The following is a 22,712-nucleotide window of genomic DNA, read 5'->3' as shown; positions in this document are numbered from 1 at the left end:
CTCTCTTGAATGGTCACTCTTGTACAGTAAATAAAAGGAAAAGCTGTGTTTATTCAAGACTAAAATATAGATTAATCACAAAATTGTTCAAACCTCAGAAATAAAAGTTCAGAATTTATAGTTGTTTTTGGCCCACTGAGTCCAAGGTAAATTGTTTGCTTTCTTGAAAAGTGTTGCTAATATGTTTGACATCCATGCAGTGTTTTGATGTTTTAAACAAGTTTTGAAGGTGAGATTAACTGTTTGGCCAGGATGCATGTTGATAGAGTTTGGAAAATGACATAAATGGCAAAGCTTAATTGACTTACGTTTTGACTGATGTGCCTTAGCAGTTGTGCAAACAATCAGTAATGCCAACATGAGTAAGTGTACACATACAGTATATGTATGTGTATGTATGTATGTGATGGGTTTCTGAGGCTGGTGGAGCTTTAGCAGGGACCTGGACTGAGTTGAACATCCTTTCAACAACTCTTCCAAATCTCAAAGGTCAAACTGGATCATGGATCTTTAAAACACCTGACCTGAATTATGTGTCCAGACCAGCTTGTCAAAACCACTTGAGTACAGAATTCTGCAGCTACCTATTGTTAGATCCACACATCACACAGCTGTGTGCGTGTGTGAGCATGTGAGTGAGAGTGAGAGTGAGAGTGAGAGAAAGGGGGGGCAGAGAGCAAGAAAAGTGGAAGCAGCATGTCTAAACATGTCTCCTGCTTTGTTTGTGCAGAGACTCTGCGGCTTGCTGTTATCATCGGTGTGGCCGTGGGCGCCTTTCTGGCCCTCTCCATCCTCCTGGGGACATTAGGGGCTTTCTGCTGCACCAGATTCCAAAGAAGTATGTTTGTGTCTTTACACTTGCCGTATGTCCATTTCTCTGAATATTAAACAGAACATGGTCAGTTGGGATCCACTATATTCAGTATGCTGAAGCTCACACCACCTGCCACTGAAACAATAAAATGTCACAGTACTGAAAGTCTATTAAGGCTTGTGAGATAATGTGTACAAATCCATTACCCATTTAATACCACAGGAGGCAAATTCAAAACAAATGTATTTTCATGGTTAGATTCTTGTTGAGTAACTAAAGTGGCCAAAGATGTGGTGGTTACAGGGCTATGACTGACGAGTAGTATCCATGCAATGATACATTTCTCAATGTTTTCAATTTTGAATAAGTGACTCAATATTTAAATCCATGAAGACACTCAGTAGATACTGCATTAACGATTTTACAAATATACAGTTTACTTCATGCCACAGGAAGCCTTACACCATATTGACAATGTGGGTTTAGTGACATAGATATTGAGTTGTAGTGCTGACATAAACATGTTTCAGCAGATACCATCGGAACTCAGAATTATATAATGACTAGCAACACAATAAGAAACTGGTGGAAGAACAGGAGAGCAGGGAAGGAGCTGATCAGATAAGAAACACTGGGAAGAGGACCACAACTGTTGAGGCCTGATTAACTAACAAGATACAGGTGAATCCCTTAAAGACCCACTCTGATCCTCCTTTTTAGCTATTTTAAAGCATTCTCAATGGTCTATAAATTGTGATTATGCAATTTTTAACCAAAATCACAAAACCTGCACCATTTTCCAGGACTCTGCTTCTGCCAAACGCAGTAGTTCATTAGCGATCCCCCACTGAGTTGTGGGTGGAGACAGCGCTGCTCAGTGCCCTCCCTCGCACATGACACAGCGGGGGGATACCCTCGCGAAAGTTGCCTACCCACAAAAAAATCCGGATGTATCAATATGTGCCAGCGCTGGGATCCACGCACGTTTCCTTGATACATCCCAATCAGCGTGGAATTGAGTGCAGATGTGGGAGGACTGGGCCCGCCCCCGTTACGCCCATCTATAAATATGCAAATTTATTTAAATAGGGTCAAAAAAAAGAAGTCCACGACGTGCGAGCTGGTCGGGGAGGTGGAGGAGACACATCAGATTCTGTTTGGCAGCCTGTCCATTGGTGTCAGTATAAACAATAAACGTTGTGAGTGGGATAAGAAGTGCGAGAGGGAGAACGAGGTGGGCTCAGAGCAATGCATGGTAACGAGATGAAAAAAAAAAGTGGTCGGACCTGTTATTGGTTAAAGTTCCCTTCTAATCACCAGTGTTGTTGATCATCATGTTCATATTTCTGAACCTCTTCTAATGACGGAAAGAACGAGTTGCTGTGTCCGTTGCTCCTTTACTGAACGATCACAGTGATACAAAGCACAGTTTTCCTCACTAAACCTGCGCGAGCATCACTACGTCATCAGCTTGCACCACTGCTAGCGCGCTGAAAGATTTCCTCTCTATTTCTAATGCATGTCTGCAGTTCTAACTTCCTAAACAATGCAAGCTAAACGTAGGACTAAATTCAACACTGCGCAATCACTAAATTCAATAACTACAATAATCAGTTGGCTTAAATCTAAATTTAAATAACAATATGGATAATGGCACGAACAGGACCTCAACAATGAGGTGAATGAACTATTCTGGATGGTGAGTGTGGTGGGTTTCAACTCCCCGGCAGTCACAACATTTCTCCAGACCTGGGGCCTCATGTATCAACGCGGTTTACTCAAGAAAAACTTGCATACGCCAGGATCGATGCTCACGTTCAGATGTATCAACGCGAAAACTTCGTCGATTCTTGCGCTGTTTCACGCCAACTCTGGAGGTTCCGTAGAAGTTGGCGTAAAGCCGATTCTTGCGTTAACTGCACTTTGGCCCGTTGGCGACACCCTGTGGCGGTGTTTGGCAACTGACATTATTTGATAACCGCACATACATCGGGCACAAAAAAGCTTTCCAGCGGGAGATGGCGGACCGTTCTGGGGTGAGTCAGTCGACCCTCAGCCGGGCCATGCCCTGGGTGGTGGACCTGATCATCCGCTTCTCCTGCAGGTACATTAAATTCCCTTACAGTGCGCAATTTGCAGCGACAGCCGGATTCTCTAATGACTGCACTCATGTTGCCATAAGAGCGCCGTCCCATGAGGAACACGCTTACGTTCATCGTAGGGTTTCCACTCCATCAATGTGCAGATCATCGATGTGCAGAGGCTGGAGGGATGGACGCCAATCCCGGCCAGGCAGCCGTCCTCGCACGCCAGAATTTCATTTCCACAGTGTGAATGGGTAAAAAGCAATTACACGATTCACGAAGCCAGATTAATTCATTTTTCCTCTAAACGTTCCAGAACATTTATTAGGCAGTCGAGCCGCTCATTGATCCACGTTATGTCCTCCTGCGACTGCAGGACTGCATGTGTGAGGACCCTCCCTCTAGATCCGTGTGAGACAATCCCCCCCACAGAGGTGCTGCCCGTGACTGCCGCCACCCGCTGCTCAAATTCCGTCAGATGCCCCTCTCCCTGACCCCCACCTGTCTGGCCCGCACTCCTCCGGAGGGCAGCTGTACGCCACTTGACCTCCACCTTGAGGTCCTGTTAGTGCCATTTTCCATGTTGTTATTTAAATTTAGATTTAAGCCAATTGATTATTGTAGTTATTGCCTTTAGTGATTGCGCAGTGTTGAATTTAGTCATACGTTTAGCTTGCATTGTTTAGGAAGTTAGAACTGCAGACATGCATTAGAAATAGAGAGGAAATCTTTCAGAGCGCCAGCAGTGGTGCAAGCTGATGACGTAGTGATGCTCACACAGGTTTAGTGAGGAAAACTGTGCTTTGTATCACTTTGAGCATTCAATAAAGGATAGAGCGAACACTTTTCTACAGTCGTCATAAAACCTCAAATACGTAGCGACTCGTTTTCTCCGTCATTAGAAGTGGTTAAGATGTATGAACATGATGATCAACATCACTGGTGACAAGAAGGGAACTTTAGCCAATAACAGGACCCACCACTTTTTTTTTTAATCTCCGCGGGGGGGTGTTGCTCTGAACCCACCTCGTTCTCCCTCTCGCACTTCTTATCCCACTCACAACGTTTATTGTTTATACTGACACCAATGGACAGGATGCCAAACAGAATCTGCTGTCTCTCCTCCACCTGGATTCCGGCGCTGGCACATATTGATAAATCCGGATTTTTTTTTTGTGCGTACGCAACTTTCGCGATTCTTGCGACCGCAGTTTGTTAGTATGAGATCTACGCAAGTATTGAAACATGAGGCCCCAGGTCTCAAGCACCAGGCTCACGTGAATTATTCGCACCTGACAGAAAAAAAAACGTACTGGTTAAGAAACAGGCTTTCCACTTGATGGTGTCTTGATGGAAGACAAAGCATCTGGCTTCAAATTAGATTTGCTGGCGAAGCCCATTTTCTTCTGCTGCCAGCTGGTCAAACTGTCTTCAAAGAAGAGTTGAATGCAAACCAAAGAGTGGTTTGTTATATTACTATGGCCAAGGAACCATATTCATTCCTCTCTCACAGCAAAGTGTTTATGTCGATTATGAAAGCTAATGTCATTATCTTTTTTCTTGCAACCCGCAACAGCACATATGTGTTGATCCACCATCGTCTCCTCTACTCCTCAGAGTCTGAACGGGTGGAGCGGGGCAGGAGCTTGTGGCCCGCCCAGCGGCTTCGTGATGTGTGAAAGGCAGTCCGCCCCGAGCCTGCCTTTTACTGTCACATTGGTTCACAGCAATTTAAACGCAGAAATACTCAGAAATGATATGTCCTCTAGCATCAGAAAAATGCCACCTGAACATGTGGACAACATGTAAAACGTGATTTTCATCAGAGTGGGTCTTTAAAAGCAGATGAAAAAGCACAAAAGGAGAAAGTAAGCACACAGTAAAGTTTATTTCTAAATAAAACCACAACTGAATTATGACTGATTGAGAACAAATTAAGGAGAAACATTGAGCACCAATACCACAAGGAAAACAAGGAACAAGATCAAAACTAAGTCGTCAGTGATGCCCCAACTAAAAGTCAACGTGGTCCACACAACACCATGATAATTTCTTTTTTGATTTGGTGAAACTGTTCTAAGAAACCCCATTTTGGTGGAATATTATTGTTTGGGATTTTTAAAGTTTCTGTCCATAGATACCCTTTTGTGTGAAGCGTTTGCCCCCCCCCCCCCCCCCCACACACACACACACATGTGAATGATAATCCTGCTATTGTTTCATGAAATGAGAATACAGACATGGTTTGTTCTAACCCACACTGATGTTTTTGTTACTGTCTACAGAGGATGTCCATCTGGTCATGTCCTCTCTGCCTGTGTCCCTTTCCCGCCAACGAGATGTGAAAACTGAGAGTAAGGTTTTTGATAAATGGTGTTCAGTGAGTCATAGTATGTTGAGCAATGCAGGTTTTTGATGACATGATTGGTGTGGGTTTAGATCTCTCGTGCTAACTAAGGATAATATATCCTCTTAAACATAGTATAGTAAGCACCTCTCCACATATCCATAAATGATGAATGGTAACATCTAATCTTAGCTTAAACAGATGTCCCTCTTGGGTTTTAAGTGCCTGCTACACTACATAGAAATCTAAATTTTGCATGGCAAAGTACAGCAATTGTGTTGCCTACACATGTAAATCAATGACAGTTTACTGGCTCTTTCTAGATGGAGCAGAGGTGCTAGAAAACAGACGATAGTGAAAACTGTCAGACACACCAACACATTCTGGCACAGACCAGAAATTAAGTGTGTTTTAGACATGTCCCAGTGATCCAAATGAACAGGAATAGCACATTTCATACCTTAGCGATTTACAGAGTAATAGAGGCAACTGATTGACAGAGCACCAAGCAAGGGCACTACCGAATACCTTCAAAGCAATGTTAAAAAGTGTGTTCTTAGCAAGGTGTTGAATGTGGGTTGGATTATTTCAAGTCAGAGCTCTTTGTGGTAATTTGTTCCACATCTGAAGCTAATGTTTAGTTTTAATTCCAGGAACAGCCATTAGTCCTGAACCAGCCAACCTGAGTGCTCTGCAAGGTTCGTACTGGGTTAACACATGTGACAGGTATCGGTTTGCAACTTTAAGACATATTCCCACTGGCCAAAACTGTGGGTTTTTCCGTGAAGGGAAAAGCTTTAATCAGCATTCAGTCAAATGTAGTAGCATTATTCAGCACTGCCTCCATTCAGTGTTGGTAGGAACACAAAACTTGAGTGAGTGCAGTCAATTCCAGCTGTTTTTTAAAATGCGATCTAAGTCCAAACAGCCAGGCCAACCATTTTGGAATTCAGCGTGTCACTCTCATCAACATTTGTCACGATTGTGCACAGGCAGGAGTCACAAAACAAAAACAAACAGTAGACAGCAAAGGATGTGGTTAGTGACAGGACAGTGACGTAGTAGATTTACTGAAGCCAATGCTCCACAAGGAGCCATTATTACAACATACATTCTCCTTCTCTTCATTCCTCTCTGACACATCCATTGCCTCTACATTCGCCTGCTTTCCACACCACTGCTACTGGACATAAAACACGTGTGCCTTACTTTTGCCAATTGCACTGTACAATCACCATTTGCACCATACAATTTAAATTTAAATTATATGTCCAATACATTTCTTGGGCCTATTGTTCAGTGCTATGCACTGCATAAATTAAGACTGTTCTAGTGTAGCTTGGATTTGTATTTTTTACTTATTTAGGCTATCTATGTTTCTATTGGAGTTGCACCCCAATTTCATTGTATCTACACCATACAGTGCCATTAAAGGCATTCTGTTCCATTCTATTTCACTAAACAATAACCTACAAATGAGATTGTATCCACTTACATCTGTGGCCTTCATGTCTCTGTACACCGACATGTGTGATGTCATGTTGTTCTTCTGTGCAAGCATGTTACATCAGGGCCATTTGACTCTAATTTTAAAAGATAATGTGAACAGCTACATTTAAGAGTCACATCTAGGAACAGTTTTAATTGAGCACTAACGCTTGCAGTGCAGACAGAAACATGGTCCCAGTGAAAAGTCCGAACTCCAAGTCTAGTTCCAAGTGAAAAAAAACGGTTACTCGACTTCAGATAAAAATGTGATCAAACTTTTTATGGTAATTAATATATGAATCAAACTACAAAACTTTATGTGGTGGGCTGAGAGAGGGAGGAGCTCCATCCTAGCTTAGAGAGTGGAGGATCATTAATTACAGCCAAACATTAATAAGTACCAATAAAGAAGCTATTCAGCACCACAGTCTGTCTAGTTTATCTTGTTGCACTTAAATTCATGTAACACATAATTCAAGCTTCATAAGCAATCGTAACACTGCAGCTGTTGTGTTTATCAGTGGGACAGAAAGTGCTTTCCCTCACCAATTATCCAATAGATGAATAACAGTGAATTAAAAGTAATTGCTCCAGAGTTAGGTAGCAGCTAATTCTCATATATTGTCCCTGGGCTGGTACACAAATGGCAGCAACATATGAAGCAACAAATACTCTACATGAATCAGAGTGCGGTAGTAAAATCAGTATGATGAGTGTGACAAATATATGCAAGGCAATAGTTGGTGGTTGAGCTTTTGTGTTAACTTTTGCCAAACCTTTGACTCTGAGAAAGAACAGCAACGGTTTTAACATGGATTAGAGTAACCTGGTTATGGGGCTTATCTCAATTTTGATCAAATTCAGCATATGATGTTTACAAAAAACAGAGAATTCCCCCAAATACTATACATGATAGATACTCGTACCACAGCCTCTGAATACCATGTTATGTGCGCAGTCTCCCTTCATGTTTAACATTAAAACTGCAATTCTGAAATCTGTGGCTGAACATTCACAAAGTTAATAACAGCTTATAAAATAAAAAACTTTCAGAATTCCAAAAGAAAAAAACAGAGCAGTAAGATCCAGTCATCATTTACCCTTTTCCTAGCACAACACACACTACACACTTGCATACTAACACCCACGCTACACACCCACATACACACACACTACACCAACCCACGTATTAGCACACACTAAACACCTGCATACTCACAAACACTACACTACGTGCATATTCAATCACACTTGATACACCCATATACTCCCACACAGTACACATACCCATGTACTCAAACACACTGAACACTCTACACACATCTGTGTACTCATACACACTACACACTACACACATCCATATACTCACACACACTGCATACACTACACACATCCATATACCCACTCTAAAAAACAACTGATTATTCTTATTTTGAGAAGGCGATGAGTTGCCTTTGGTTTTCCCATTTTTTTTATTTGTTTGTTAGTTTGTTTTGGTGTGTCATGTTCAATGTCATGAAAGTTTTGTGAAAACAACACCAGAGTGTAGCATCTAGGGCTTTGCTACAATCTTTGGTTGTTGTAGTTCAAGCAGCATGGAGAACAGGGATCATGTTTCTGTTGTATTTTTTTGGATCGATCTGTTTCTCAAACCCAATGGCATTACTGTTTGAACACAGGCAGGTTTGAAAGTTGTGTGAATTACTGACAGAGATGAAAAGCTTTCATTTGTCCATAGATATTGTTGATAGTGGAGCTCTGATGTCTCATCGTATGTGTGTCTGAGAATGGAAGCTGGCTGCTAATGATCACTTTCACCTGGGTTGTGGTCTCTCATCTGTCTCAGCTGGAACTGGGGCTGAAAAATACTTCTGCTGTGTCATTTGACTCAGAAGTGTATATCGATAAAACCCTTCTTCACATCAGATTGTATTGTTAATTTTTAACCCATGCTGGTGATTAGTAATTTAATTGTTTCTTTTTGTTCATTATCAATGCACAATATTTGTATAAACTAACAAAAGACAGATTTTAGAGGATTTTTGGCCAGTTGGAAAGGTGCTGTTGTGGTACGTCAGATATTTGTGACTCATTCTCCTGGGCAGCTGCACACAGTTGCATTATTAGACAGACCAGTGGCATATGGGAACCTTCAGGCACTAGTGACTGGTCCTGGTTGAGATTTATCCAAGTGCTCAGGAAGTGAGGTCATACTGACGCAGAGTCTTATAAATGTCTGATGAAAACCCCCTTGAGTTAACTGTTAGGTCACACTGCTCCAACTTTCCCTCTTGTCCAGACCTTAAAGGAGTGGTTTCAGCAAAAAAAGACATTCGGGTTGAAATCGTCCACAAGGATCATGACGCAGCACGGGAGAGTGAGGAGCATACTAACATCAAGCAGATGATGGTGCGTGAACAAAGTCTGAGGTTCTCTTGTCATCAGCTTGTCAAACAATGAGTCTCGAAGGCTTTCAAATCTCCTGTCCTTACTCTCTGTATACAGATGGAATGCAGTGAGTTCCAGCAGGAGCCTGCATTAAAGCAGCTGGAGGTGCTCCAGGAGGAAGAGAAGGAGTTCCAGCACATCAAGGTGGGTGCATCCTGAGAATAATCAGACAGAATATCCTGCAGAAAATCTATGGGTTTGGCTTTTAAACTTCTGTTCATCACTCTTCATCGCTGCCTTCATAATCTGTCCCTCTCTAGTTCTACCTCCACTTACACTGTTCTCCATTCCTCATCATTCTCTCAAATGTACCTGAGAACATTAATTATTGTCATGTTTTGTAACATTGCAGTGATATACTCACAGCACAAAATACATTTAAAATACTTCCTATTTCTGGGCATGTTTGTGATATTTAGTTAGTAGTTAGTAGTAGTTTCCATAGAGCCACCAGTGCAAAAGAACCTGCTTGGATTAGTAAATTCATTCTCTGTGATATCCCATAAAGATGACATCCTTTAATTCAGCTGAATCCAATATTTGATCAATCTGAATAATCCAAATATCAGTGACCAGGGGACCACATATAGGCTAAACATTATTGGCAAAGGCGAAGATCAACTATCACAGTTCTGCCTTTCCCATGAGATGGCAAGAGGTCCATGTGCCTTACCAAAGGAATCGCTCCAATTCAATTAGTCTAATACTCTACAGGTCGGGACATACACACGGGAGAGATAAAGAGCGAGATAAATGATTGCCTCTCCCTGCTCATTTTTCCATTGAGCCCTAAGGGAGAATTAGTAGGAAGAGATAAGCATTAAAGTTATTTATATCTGGTTCTCCATTAGCTCTGTAGCAGCAACATGATAGTTGGATCAGGCTCTTATTACTCTCATTAAGTCCTCCTGCTTCCATCTACCTATCTTCTTTGTTCTCAGTCATTTCAGGTTCAGCTCTTTAACATCGAATAACCTCACAAAGTAATCAGTCAGCCTCTTTATAAGGTCGAAGTCTAAAAGTAACCAATTGAAAGCAAAATCCACCACAATAGCACATTGATGCTTGGAGATGTTTGAGGTTCACAGCCACATTGATTAATAGATTTGCAGGTCCCTTCTTGACCTGCTACTCAGACCAGAAAATCAAATCTCCCACTTCAAAGCTCCTCTGAAGCAAAGGGAGAGAGCAATCAGCCCACCAAGACTGGAACCTGGATCTATTGCAATACAAGCCATCTTTGCTCAGTACTCTGACTGTAATCACACTCACAAAAGCTCCTAAAGACCAATTTAACTCAGATGACAGGGATGAGTTTGCTGTGTCGTACAGATCTGCTCAAAGCTCATGACTTTTCTAGCCAGAGTGAGTTACCCATTGGTCTGTGAATTCTGACTTCAGTGTTTTTGGCTATTGCCAGTGTGTGAAATACCACTTTGGAGGTCCACTGCAGTGGGGGGTTCTTACATCAGCCACTTGATCCATGTACAACTAAAAGCGTTTGTTTTATAGTTGTCAATTTTTATATTTTTTGCACTGCGCTTAAAAGTTAACTTTTTGGACTTTTTTAAGTATTTTGGGAAGCTGGGGAGACATCAATTGTATCAATTGATTACCATATAATTACACATTACACAAATTGAGGGAAAAGGAGTGAGAGGTTGATCTGAATAAGACAAAAGGTCACCATGGTAGCAAATTGTAGGTAACAGGGGCACCACATCCTCAAGAATACCCTGGACATCATGCAGGAATGAAGACTTGAAAGCAACTATTGAGTCCATAAACTGGCCAGAAAGTTTCGCTGAGGTCATAAAGCAAAGGGAGAAATAGACTCATCTTCCTGTAGACTTTTGCACAATCAGACCTTTTCATTCTTGAGACAAACTGTTTGAGAAAACGAGCTATACTAATATAATTTGCCTTGCCTTTCCTTTTCCTATAACTCCTGCAGTCACTCCTTGCTGGCCATTAATGAAAATGTAGGTTCAAGGCAAATCTGCATGGTTCTCTTTTACTGTGATAGTCATGAGAGTGCCCACTGTCTGTGCATACTCTTAATACATTCTCCCAGCTAGATGACACTGACACTGAGTTGGAGCCAGACATCCAGCTATGACAGAAACGAGGAGATCCCAATATATTGAATGCAAGTCTACATTTCTTTTCTAATCCCTTCTTGGAATCGTGGCACTGACAGGGAGGCACACTCTCTCCCTCTCTCTCTCTCTCTCTCTCTCTCTCTCTCTCTCTCTCTCTCTCACACACACACACACACACACACACACACACACACACACACACACCAGTTGCACGTGTAGTGCTAGAAGACAATAGTTATGTACGCTGGTTGTGCTATCCTTCAGTTCCCTATGGATATGAGAACATGTCAAATGTAAATGGTCTTCCTTAATAACATGCTGTGTTTCCTGCCAGGGGAAAGTTTCACTTTGAAGGCCATGAGTAGCTAATCAGCAAAACAAATATAGCAACTTAGAGAAGTGATATCTTACATACAGAACAAAAGCATATAAAAGGACATAGGACAAACAAAAGATGCACCCAGAGGGCAGACATCTGCCAAGGCTTGTAACCCATCCTTCAATCATCACCATACAATCATCAGATAGAACAATATGACTACCTGCTCAACATTGTGTGATCCCCCTTTTGCATCTAAACAGCTTTGATTCACTGATTATCAACATCACAAGACCTCTGCAGGTGTGATGTGGTGATGTTGGTAGCAGATCGTTTATATACTGTAAATTGTTAGGTGGGCGGAGCCTCCACAGATCAAATTCACACATTCGGTTGGAACAAGATTTGGGGAATTAAGAGAGCAAGTCAAAATTTTAAACTTTTTGTGATTCTCTGACCACTCTGGAACAACTTTTGGAGGGTGGAAGTGCATGTTATCCTGCTCAAAGAGACTAATAATAATAATTATAATAATAATTATCATAATAATAATAATAAGGGAAAGCATGGCTTGGAGGTAGAGTGGCCGTCTAGCAACCTTGCTGGTTTGATCCTCACTTCGCCCGGTGACAATGTCTAAGTATCCTTGAGCAAGATACTGAGCCTGGACTGCAGACCTGTTCAGGTTATACCGTGCCTCTTGCCCAGTGTCAGCTGGGATAGGCTCCAGCCCCCCATGACCCTGAACAGAGAAGCAGAATAGAAAATGGAAGGGGGGGGGGTTAATAATAATAATAGTTATAATACAGTTTTCAAGACACCAAAGGACACTTAAAAAATAATAATAGCATATAAACACACACACACACACACACACATATATATATATATATATATATATATATATATATATATATATATATATATATATATATATATATATATATATATATATATATACTGGGAAAGAGGCAGGGTAGAGGCGGGGTTCACCCTGGGCGGGGTGCCAGTCCATCACAGGGCCAACACATAGAGACAGACAACCTTTCACACTCACAGTCACACCTACGGTCAGTTTAGAGTATCCCATCAGCCTCGTCACCTCTTGCTGTCTTTGGACTGTGGGATGAAGCTGGAGTACCCAGAGAGAACTCACGCAGGAACAGGGAGAACATGGAGACTCCACACAGAAAGATCCTGTGCCCAAGCCAGGACTCAAACCCTGAAACCTTCTTGCTGTGAGGTGACAGTGCCAACCACTGCACCATCATGCCACCCAAAGTTCCAACAGGATGTGTATGTGCCAACCACTGCACCATCATGCCACCCAAAGTTCCAACAGGATGTGTATATTTTATAAGCTATGAGAAGCCTGTTCATTACTTTGGTCAGGGCTGTGTCTGCAAGAAGTTTTGCCCAGTATCCTGACTGAAATAAACTGTTTTTAAACAGATGAACTTAGAGCTGACCTGCAATAGTCTGCTTAAGGAGTTTGGCTACAATGGGAGATTTGAGATTGGTCTTTAGTTCTTATAGTTCTCAAGATCAGTTCCAGATTTCTGAAGGACGAGGGCAATTGCTCCCCTTTTTATCCAGAAAAATTGTTTAGCAGTTTGGTGTATCTTGTTAACTTTGAGAAAAGGGCTATGGAATTACATTGTCTTTAAGGATAATGTTGGAGTAATATGTGTTGTCAGTCCCGTGGTTCTTTAGTGGTACTGCCATAATCCTTGCAGACTGAAGTATCCAATTTCCTGCTGAGATACTCAACTGGTGATCAATAGCTTATAGAGCATGATGACTAAAGGGCATACTGAAGAATCAGAGCGGAACAAGATGGTTCTACACATCTGAGAGGAGTATGTTATATGTAGAGACCAGACCATCTGTTGACAAATTAATAATATTATAGGTGAGCACGGCTCCAACATGTTTGTTTGTTAGGGTATATTGATGTTCTTGCTATTCTTGTATGGTATAGTTATAGTATACTGTGGAGCCCGTGTTTTGGGATAATGTGTAAGAGTAATAGTTCATGGCGAATTAGGTTACTTTTATGTAGTAACAGTGAAATTCAAGTCAAGTCAATTTTATTTATATCGTGCCAAATCACAACAAAAGTTATCTCATGACACTTTACAAGTAGGTCTAGTACCACACTCCTTCAATGAATTTTAAACTTTCCTTTTCACAGGCAGGAACGTCGAGCAGATCCAGGCTCAATGGGTACGGCCATCTATTTGACTGGTTGAGGGAAAAGAGAGCAGGAAAGTGGGGCAGAGACAAAGACAGACAATAGAAAAAGACAGATGAAGAGAAGGAAAGAGAGGGGCAAAGATAAAGAGAGAAAAAAGAGGGAGAGAATGACAGACAGATGGGGACGTGAACAGGCTGGAAGGAGAAAATGAGAAGAGAGAAAGACAGAGGGATGAAGGGCGCAGCAAACAATAACAACTAGCTACCGATTATAACATCTACAGGATACTCAAGCAGTCAGTTTCAGCATAATATGAGCAATTATTCACTCGCAAATACATTACAAACACAATGCTAATATTAATGCTAGTTCAGTATTGAGATTACTAATATGAATACTACCAGTTCTAATACTAATACTGATACTACGGGTAGCAGCTTGAGCCTCGTCTGGTCTGTAGCCTCCTCCAACAGCAGCATCTGTCAGGATCTGGGATGTGGGGAAGCACGAAGACTCCAGAGAAGAGGTCAAGTTAGCAACAGGTATGAGTACAAGAGGACAGAGAGGACAGAGAGGGGGAGAAAGAAGCCCAGAGTATCATGGGATATCCCCTGGCAGCCTAAGCCTATAGCAGCATATGTAAGGGCCAGCCCAAGCTGCCCTAACTATAAGCGTTATTAAAAAGTTGGGTCTTAAATTTGCTATGAAACAAAGAGAGGGTGTTTGTGTCCTGGACTGAAACTGGGAGAGGAGCCTGATAGCTGAAAGCTCTGGCTCACATTCTTCTTTTACAGACTCCAGGAACTACAAGTAACCCTCCATCCTGGGAGCGAAGGGTTCCAGCTGGATAATAGGGGAATACGAGCTCTGTCAAATATGAAGGTGCCTGATTGTTGAGGGCTTTTCATGGTAGAAGAATAATTTTGAATTCTATTCTGAATTTGACAGGGAGTGAAAGCAGAGAAGCCAGTACAGAGAGACATGGTCTCTTCTACTAGTTCTAGTCAACACATGGGCAGCAGCGTTCTGGACCAGCTGGAGAGTCTTTAGGGACCTACTGGTGCAGCCTGATAGGAGGGAATTGCAGTAATCCAGCCTGGAAGTGACAAAAACATGGACTAGTTTTTCTGCATCTTTTTGAGACAGGATGTGCCTGATCTTAGCAATGTTAGAAGTTGGTCCTGGAGATTTGCTTGATGTGGGAGTTGAATGACAGATCCCGATCAAAGAGAACTCCAAGATTCTTTACAATCCCTTAAGGGTCAACCATGTTTTTATGTCCTTTAGAGAGGCCTCAGGTTTAGTCAGCTGACTGGTTTCATGTATATACATTAACAAGTACAGCTATCTGTCGTCTACAGAACGGTGAAAATTAATTGAGTGTTTCCTCATTATGTGACGAGGACTGGTCCAAGCGTGGAACCTTATGAAACACCGTAGCTGACTGTAGTGTTCTCAGAGGAATCATCATTCACAAGTACAAACTGAGATCAACCTAGTAAATATGACTTAAACCAGCTTAGTTTGGTTCCTTTCATGCCAATGACATTCTCTCATCTCTGTAACAGGATATGATGGTCAAGGATATCAAAAGCTGCACTAAGCTCTAATAAGACCAGCATGGAGACAAGTTCCTCATCTGATGCCATCAGAGGTTCCTCAGTAACTTTGACTAAAGCTGTTTCTGCCTTATGATGAACCCTAATACTTGACTGGAAATCCTAAAATAATCTACTGTTTTGAAAAAATTCACAAAGCTGTTTAGCAACTGCTCTCTGAAAAATTTCAAAAGGAAAAGGAAGATTTGAAATTGGATCCAGAGTTGTTGTTTTTTTTTGTTTTTTTGAGAAGGTGTTTAATTCCCATTACTTTCAAAGGACTGTGGAATGTAACCATAATATCACATTTCATATTTATGTAGCTGTTAACTTCACAGTGAAAAGATTCAGGGTTCAAATCCAACATCCAGCAGGGTGGAGTTGCATGTTCTCCCCATGTCTGTGTGGGTTTTCTCTGGGTGCTCTTGTTTCCTCCCACATACCAGATTTTTTCTCGTTAGGTTAATTGGAGATGCTTAATTGCCCGTAGGTATGAATGTGACTTTGAATGGTTTTCTGTCTATCTAAGTCAATCTTCCAATGGACTGGCAACCTGCCCAGGGTGTACCCTGCTTCTCACCGGATGATAGCTAGGATAAGCTCCAGCCCCCTATGACCCCTAACAGGATAAGTGGTATGGATAGATGAATACATTATTGCAGTTACTGTGTCGAGGAACATGTTACCACCTAAAATAAACCCTCTCTTTTTCTTGAAAGTTTTATTTTGCAATGGAATAAGCGATTTATCTGCAGGAAAAAACTCCCAGAAGTTGCTTCGTCTGCTGCAGCTTTTTCATTCTTATCAGAGTAAATATACCCCTCTCAAAAGTTTTATCATCCAGCCCAGGACTTAAGCAATGGAGTCTTTGCACAATGAATCCAAAATGATAATGACGATCTCTTGTGAGTTTTAATCCATTTTCTGTGCTGTGTCTTTACTGGACTGTTCATTTTTGACACCACTATACTGAAATATGTGACACTTTCAGTGGATCAGAGCTGTTACAGGAGGCAAAAATGGTGATACATTTACATAATCCTGCTAAAAGACAGGTAGACAAACAAGAAAAATAATAAAAATGTCAAACAAATGTCCTTGCAATTCCAAATAAAGACAAAGTTTCCTGGTTTTACCCCTTGATTCAGAATGTCTGGAGTTCTAACTTGACCCATGCTCCAACCTTCCATCAGCTGCAATGAAAACTTGCCTTGCAATTTAGTCCTATCTTACTTATTAAATTAGTATCACATGAAATCCTGGTTTATTTTCTTTTAAATATATTCAGCACTCACAACCACACATTTGTGCTTCTTATTTGCACAACAGCAGGCAAAGAGTCAGTTATGTCAGTTAGGTCAGGTTTGAGAGAGAGCATGGAGCAATGTTACGAATGATTTGACAGACTTCTGATCCTCTGCTGCACAAGCATGCATACTGAAGAGCATTAATGGAGTGAATGGGTTGTGGGAGTCACAGGCAGATGACTCATAACACGAAAGAATGCATTTTCATGCTGCAGTAATTAGCGTGTAAATCATCAACCTATTTTTGTGGTTCTGCATGTGACCTTCAGAACAAACCCTTGAAACAAAAAGTTACGAACAACAGTAACAGTAAAAATCACATTTATTGTTTTAAATTCATCATTGAGTAATTCAATTTTTTTTTTTGCCTACTTACAAAAGGACCCAACAAATGGCTACTATAGTGTGAACACCTTCAATGAGCAACACACCAGCCCTACTATGTCCCAGACTCCTGATGTAGTCCAAAGCCCACCCAGTGGAACTATGACGATTGGCAAACAACGGGTGCCCACCGGCATGTCTTTCACCAACATCTACAACACCCTGGGTGCTGGACCCAACCGTCTCTATGACTACAGCCAGCGATTTGTCCTTGGTATGGGCAGCAGCTCCATCGAACTGTGTGAGCGGGAGTTCCAGAGAAGCTCCCTCAGTGACTCCAGCTCCTTCATTGACACTCAGTGTGACAGCAGCGTCAGCAGCTACAGCAAGCAGGATGCCTATGTGCAGTTTGACAAAGATAGCAAGACGTCAGCCTCGTCCTCCTCCTACTACTCCCAGTCCTCTTCCCAGAACTCAGACCTCACCAGGCCTCTGCAGAAACGCATGCAGACCCATGTCTAACAGCCTGAGGAGCCATGTGAGGATGTTCCAATGAGACTTATCTACACAAATGCATTTTAAAAGGGGCATAACCTGGATTGTAGATTGAGACAATTGAAGACAAACCTTAATGAGACTGCAGTATCACTGCAGGACTTTTTAACCCTAGAACACTAACGTTGGGTGGTTATCACCCACACAATAATTTTCATGTCATTTTATAGGGTCCCCCATGTTACCTGTTTTTTTTCTCATTTTATGTTACACTGCATATTGGGAAATTGAAGAGGAGTATTACAATTTGGCATACAGTGTTGTACTTTAACATATTTTTTGATGAAAACGATATTTTATCGGGATTATTATATCAGGGTAAAATATACCCAAAGTTAGTGAGGGGTTACTCATTTTAATGTTAGTGTTCTAGGGTTACTCAGGAGCCAACATGAATATATGACAATCAGTTGTATCCTCCCTACAATCATATTTGTCAACTAATGCAGTATTTTGTTGCTGTACTGTACTGTATTGGATCTTTGCAGAATGCCTTGACATAATGCAGTTACATGTGGACTGATGGTAAGCAACCAAAAATAGCTTTGTTTGAAATGATTGAGAGAACTCTGGATCAACTGTCTCTCCAGCCTTCAGAGCAATGAGGGCAAACATTCTTGTGATCATCTCAGAGGACAAAACTCTGTTTGCTGGTGTCCTGTAGACTGTGGAGAGTTTTAATGCTGGCTCCATCATTGGGGGCCCGTCTGTATAATGTGATGTACATTGATTTGGCTCTTGGATATTATTTTTCAGACATTGTGAACATTTCTGTGTATGCTTTTTGGAGGATCAGTCCTCATAAACAGATCACAGAATGCATGGTGAAATAGATGCTTGTTCAAACACACACACACACACACACACACACACACACACACACACATACACACACACACACACACTTAACTTGCAGGGGTGTTCAGGCACCTGCTGCTTTTGAAGGTGCAGTTTACCTTCCTGAAAAGACCTGATGATGTTTACAGGGTTTGGAGATGTGCATTTTTGAGACATTCGCAGCTTGTGTAGATCTGTAACTCTGGAATGGCAGAGCAGGTTTCTCTTTTCAATAATTGGCTGATATCATGTTTTTTACATCAGCGCTCTGTAAAACTCAGCAATTTGTCAATGTGTTTTAACTCCTCAATGACAAGGAAGAAGGATGAAGTGAGATTGATGTCATCTTACATTTCCTATCTTCCATGGACTTTGAATCCCACGAAAATACATCTGGTAATAAAAATCCATCTGAATCCAGACACATTTTTTGCATAATAAAAAATCTTGGTCTTGTCTTCTCACTTCAACCTTGTATTTGTAATCTATTCCAATTATCTTGATTGACATCAGATCTTTTTCCTCTAGTCTTGCTGAACCTAAAGACCCTGACATCGAGAAGACTTTCAAGAACAACTGTTTTAGCATGACAATGATGACATGGTAACAGTCTGACACAGGAGAGAACACGACTAAGATTACATTGGGGGATGACACCGGATTTGGACATGGCAAGTTAGCTAGTTAGTTTAGGTTAATCCGGTTTGTCAATATTTGACCTGATAGAAAACTGTCTTTTTGGGGTGTGAAATAAGACAACTTTCTCTTTGCTACTTTTGGACTGTTAAGAAAACAAAGAAGAAGTGGAGCTCCTTCACCGGCCCAGCAGTTACTTTATCCATGCAGAGTGCTGCTGTTTTTTCAGGAGAAGGAGAAGAAGAAGTCTTTCTTTGTCACTTGGATGTTGCACAGCCAAACTTGTCCTCTGCGTTTCACCCTTCCTCTATGGAGCAGTGAGCAGCTGCATGCAGTGCTTGGGCACCAACTCCAGATCTTCTGCCAGCACCTTAGTCAGGGGCACCAAGAGGAGTAACTAAGGGAAATACTTTTGTGTATCAATGAATGTATTCTCACATGCCCATCAACTTCAGTCTTACTGTTTGATCAGTGTCCTTTTATGATGATTTAGAGGAGAAAACTGTAGGTCCAGTTAAGGTTATCGAGTTTCTGGACATCTCACTCGACACTAACCGCATGCAGGCCTCTCTGCCCACTGAGAAATTAGCCCGCATCAGAGAAGTTATGCAAACTGCTCAAAAGTCTCAGTCTTTCTCCAAACGGGACTTGCTTTCTCTTTTAGGCCACCTTAATTTCGCCATGAGAATAATTCCCCAAGGCAGATCATTCGTTTCGAGACTCCTTGATCTCGCAAAAAACACAAAAAATCTCAGTGACGTCATCGTCCTAGACTCAGGATGCAGGTCAGAACTTAAATTTTGTTCTCGTCTCCTCACACACTGGAACGGCATTTCCTTTTTTCGTAACGATCTTCTCGAATCTTCTCCAGCCCTCAATCTGTATACAGATGCAGCACCCTGTGTAGGATTCGGAGGAGTTTTCAAAAACGAATGGTTCGCAAGCACTTGGCCATCAGAATTACTTGCCCTTCAACCTGGCGAGTCTTCAACAGCCCTTTTAGAACTATATCTGATAGTGATCGCCTGCCTTCTCTGGGGTAAATACTGGGCAAGAAAACAAATAATCATCTTCTGTGACAACGAAGCAACTGTAAACATTATAAACAAAGGCCGCTCCAACGTCCCACTAATTAATAAATTGATGAGGCGTCTCACCTGGTCATCCATCATGGGTAATTACCAAATTCGCGCCGCTCACGTCCCCGGTCTGGACAATCAAGTAGCCAATTCTCTGTCTCGCTTCGTCTTCCAGAAATTCCACAGCATGCATCCAGGGGCAGCTCCATCAAGCCTGAGATGTCCTCCCTTCAACCAAACCATCTTAGACTAAATAAGTCACTCCAGCCCTATCTACACGCCGCAGCACAATATATGCGTGGGGGCCTAGCTAAATCAACATTAAAAATGTATGATTCAGCATGGTTTCAATATTCTTCATTTTGTACCACTTTTTCTGTAACAGCCATTCCAATTGACATAAACTGTATAAGCGCTTTTATAGTCCACTGCTTCGAGTCCAGGAAAATGCAGCCATCCTCAATAAAAGGTATGGTCGCCGGCATCCAATTCCACATGCGCTGCCAAGATCCATCCACTGCTGCCATCCTGGAAAATCCATCCATTCGCCTCCTGCTAAACGGCCTTCAAAAGGAGTCACCTCAAGGCAATGACAAACGTCTTCCCTTCACTCTACCTCTGGTCAAAAAACTCGTGTCACAATTAAGGGCAGGGTGTTTCGGGTCCTACACCGATATATTGTTAGAAACTGTCATTCTCACAGCATTTTTTGGTTTCCTAAGAGGTGGTGAATTTTCGGCACGCACAAGCTCCTTTGACCCACATCATGATCTCACTATTTCCGACATTTCATTCCATGAGCACTATTTCACTTTAATTCTCAAACACTCAAAAACCGCAAGAAATGGTCAGAGCACAGTTGTCTATATATCCATGTTTTGCCCTTTATCTTCCATGCGGACCTACCTGCAAAGCCACCCTCACGCCAGTCCCCAGGAGCCACTTTTCGCCACGCAGGAGGGGAAGCCTGTGTCCAAAAGCTGGTTTGCTGTCCACCTGCACCTCCTCTGCCAGCTCTGCGGCCTCATTCCCTCTGCATTGGAGCCGCTACCACTGCAGCTGCTTCCACCTCTACTCCAATCTTGAAAGCTATGGGACGCTGGTCCTCAGCTGCTTACGAACGATACATCAGACCAGACATCCGCGCCATTTTAGATGCTCAGAAAGCCATGTGCTCCACCCTACCCGACTCTGCAGACCAGTAGCTTCAGGATACCACTTGTATCATTTCATAATAAATTCGCTCAGCTGATTTCTTACAATCATTGCTATTAGTTGTCCTGCATTCGCAGCTTCGGCATTATGCAGTTAATTATATTATCTTTCCATTTATTCATGATACCAGCTACTGTCTACTTCCAAGCATGGTTCCACCCATATCATTGGCTTCTATAACAACTTAGTAACAACATCTACTGCATGTCTGTCCGTCCTGGGTGAGGGATCCCTCCTCTGTTGCTCACCCTGAGGTTTCTCAGATTTTTCCCTGTTAAAAGGGTTTTCTATGGAGTTTTTCCTCAGTCGATGTGAGGGTCTAAGGGCAGAGGATGTTGTTATGATGCCAGGTGAAGCCCTGGAGACAAATCGTTGTGAAAACGGGCTACAAATAAAATTGCCTTGCCTTAGCTCAGTACAGGCTTCGTTATTTTATTCAAGAATTATTACAGTTTATGGCTCACGGCTATAGTGGTACCGTATTATCCTCACTCTAATTTAATTCGCTCGGTAAAGCACTTAAATTTCGTTGGTTTGGGGGTAAATTATGATGCTCAGCATCCTCTCATCAATTCATCGAGAGGATTGCCAGGTATGGTCTGTTTGGGGGGTATGTTTGCTCTTCCAGTCTTAAACTGGGAGAACCTTCCCTCATGCTGCTGGTCCCCTGTTTCATGGTGCTCATGAAAAATTATCAGGGGACTCCTCTGAACAGAGCCATACCGCCAATTTGTACTATAATAAAAATATCAAGCTCATTATCATCTCTTGTGTTTCTTGACGTGAATGGACCTGACAGAAATCGAGCGTTAGCGTTAGCTCTGTCAGGCCGTGGTTGTCAAGCACTATTGCCTTCCTGTCTATCAATTAAACTGATCAATCAGCTGATCTACAGCTGCTCCGCATCAGCTGAGCAAATCCCTTGCTTCTGATTGGCCCCTCTCAACTTAAATGTCACCCGGCCTCAGCTCCCGCTCTGCTAGCTCTGGCTATGTTGCTCTGCCCGCTGTCATCGCTGCTATCTGCTGCTATCTGCTGCTGCTGCTATTTGCTGTAAAGTTGCTCCTGCTCGCAACTTGCTACCCTCCACCTCCCCAGCTCCACCTTGTCGTGTATAACATGGCATGGTTCGTTCCATGTCATGTTGCTGCTCTGTTCACGGGGGTATGTTTGCTTTTCCAGTCTTAAACTAGGAGAACCTTCCCTCACGCTGCTGGTCCCCTGTTTCATGGTGCTCATGAAAAATTATCAGGGGACTCCATACCACCAATTTGTCCTATAATAAAAATATCAAGCTCATTATCATCTCTTGTGTTTCTTGACATGAATGGACCTGACAAAACTATGGTTTGTTGGCTATTT

At 42.1% G+C, this 22,712-nt stretch overlaps 1 protein-coding gene across 3 annotated transcripts in view; it reads left to right on the top strand.

Annotated features, from left to right (window-relative positions):
• The window catches only part of LOC147249198 (kin of IRRE-like protein 3), a 188,587-nt gene extending 169,720 nt beyond the window's left edge, over positions 1-18,867 (top strand). For 2 of the 3 annotated variants that reach the window (XM_086227191.1, XM_086227189.1), the window contains 6 exons: positions 731-838; positions 5,184-5,252; positions 5,899-5,943; positions 9,033-9,142; positions 9,239-9,325; positions 17,086-18,867. In XM_086227191.1, the coding sequence (XP_086083317.1) occupies positions 731-838; positions 5,184-5,252; positions 5,899-5,943; positions 9,033-9,142; positions 9,239-9,325; positions 17,086-17,550 (884 nt within the window). In that variant the 3' untranslated portion in view covers positions 17,551-18,867. The remainder of the gene's footprint in view (positions 1-730; positions 839-5,183; positions 5,253-5,898; positions 5,944-9,032; positions 9,143-9,238; positions 9,326-17,085) is intronic. The other variant, XM_086227190.1, reaches the window with a different exon arrangement.
• Positions 18,868-22,712: the final 3,845 nt, after the last annotated feature.

Source organism: Aulostomus chinensis, chromosome 15, assembly GCF_037954235.1.
Source record: "Aulostomus chinensis isolate RoL2024-O1b breed Wild chromosome 15, RoL_Achi_v1.0, whole genome shotgun sequence".
Taxonomy (NCBI): Eukaryota; Metazoa; Chordata; class Actinopteri; order Syngnathiformes; family Aulostomidae; genus Aulostomus; species Aulostomus chinensis.
This window is presented reverse-complemented; position numbering and strand designations above follow the sequence as displayed.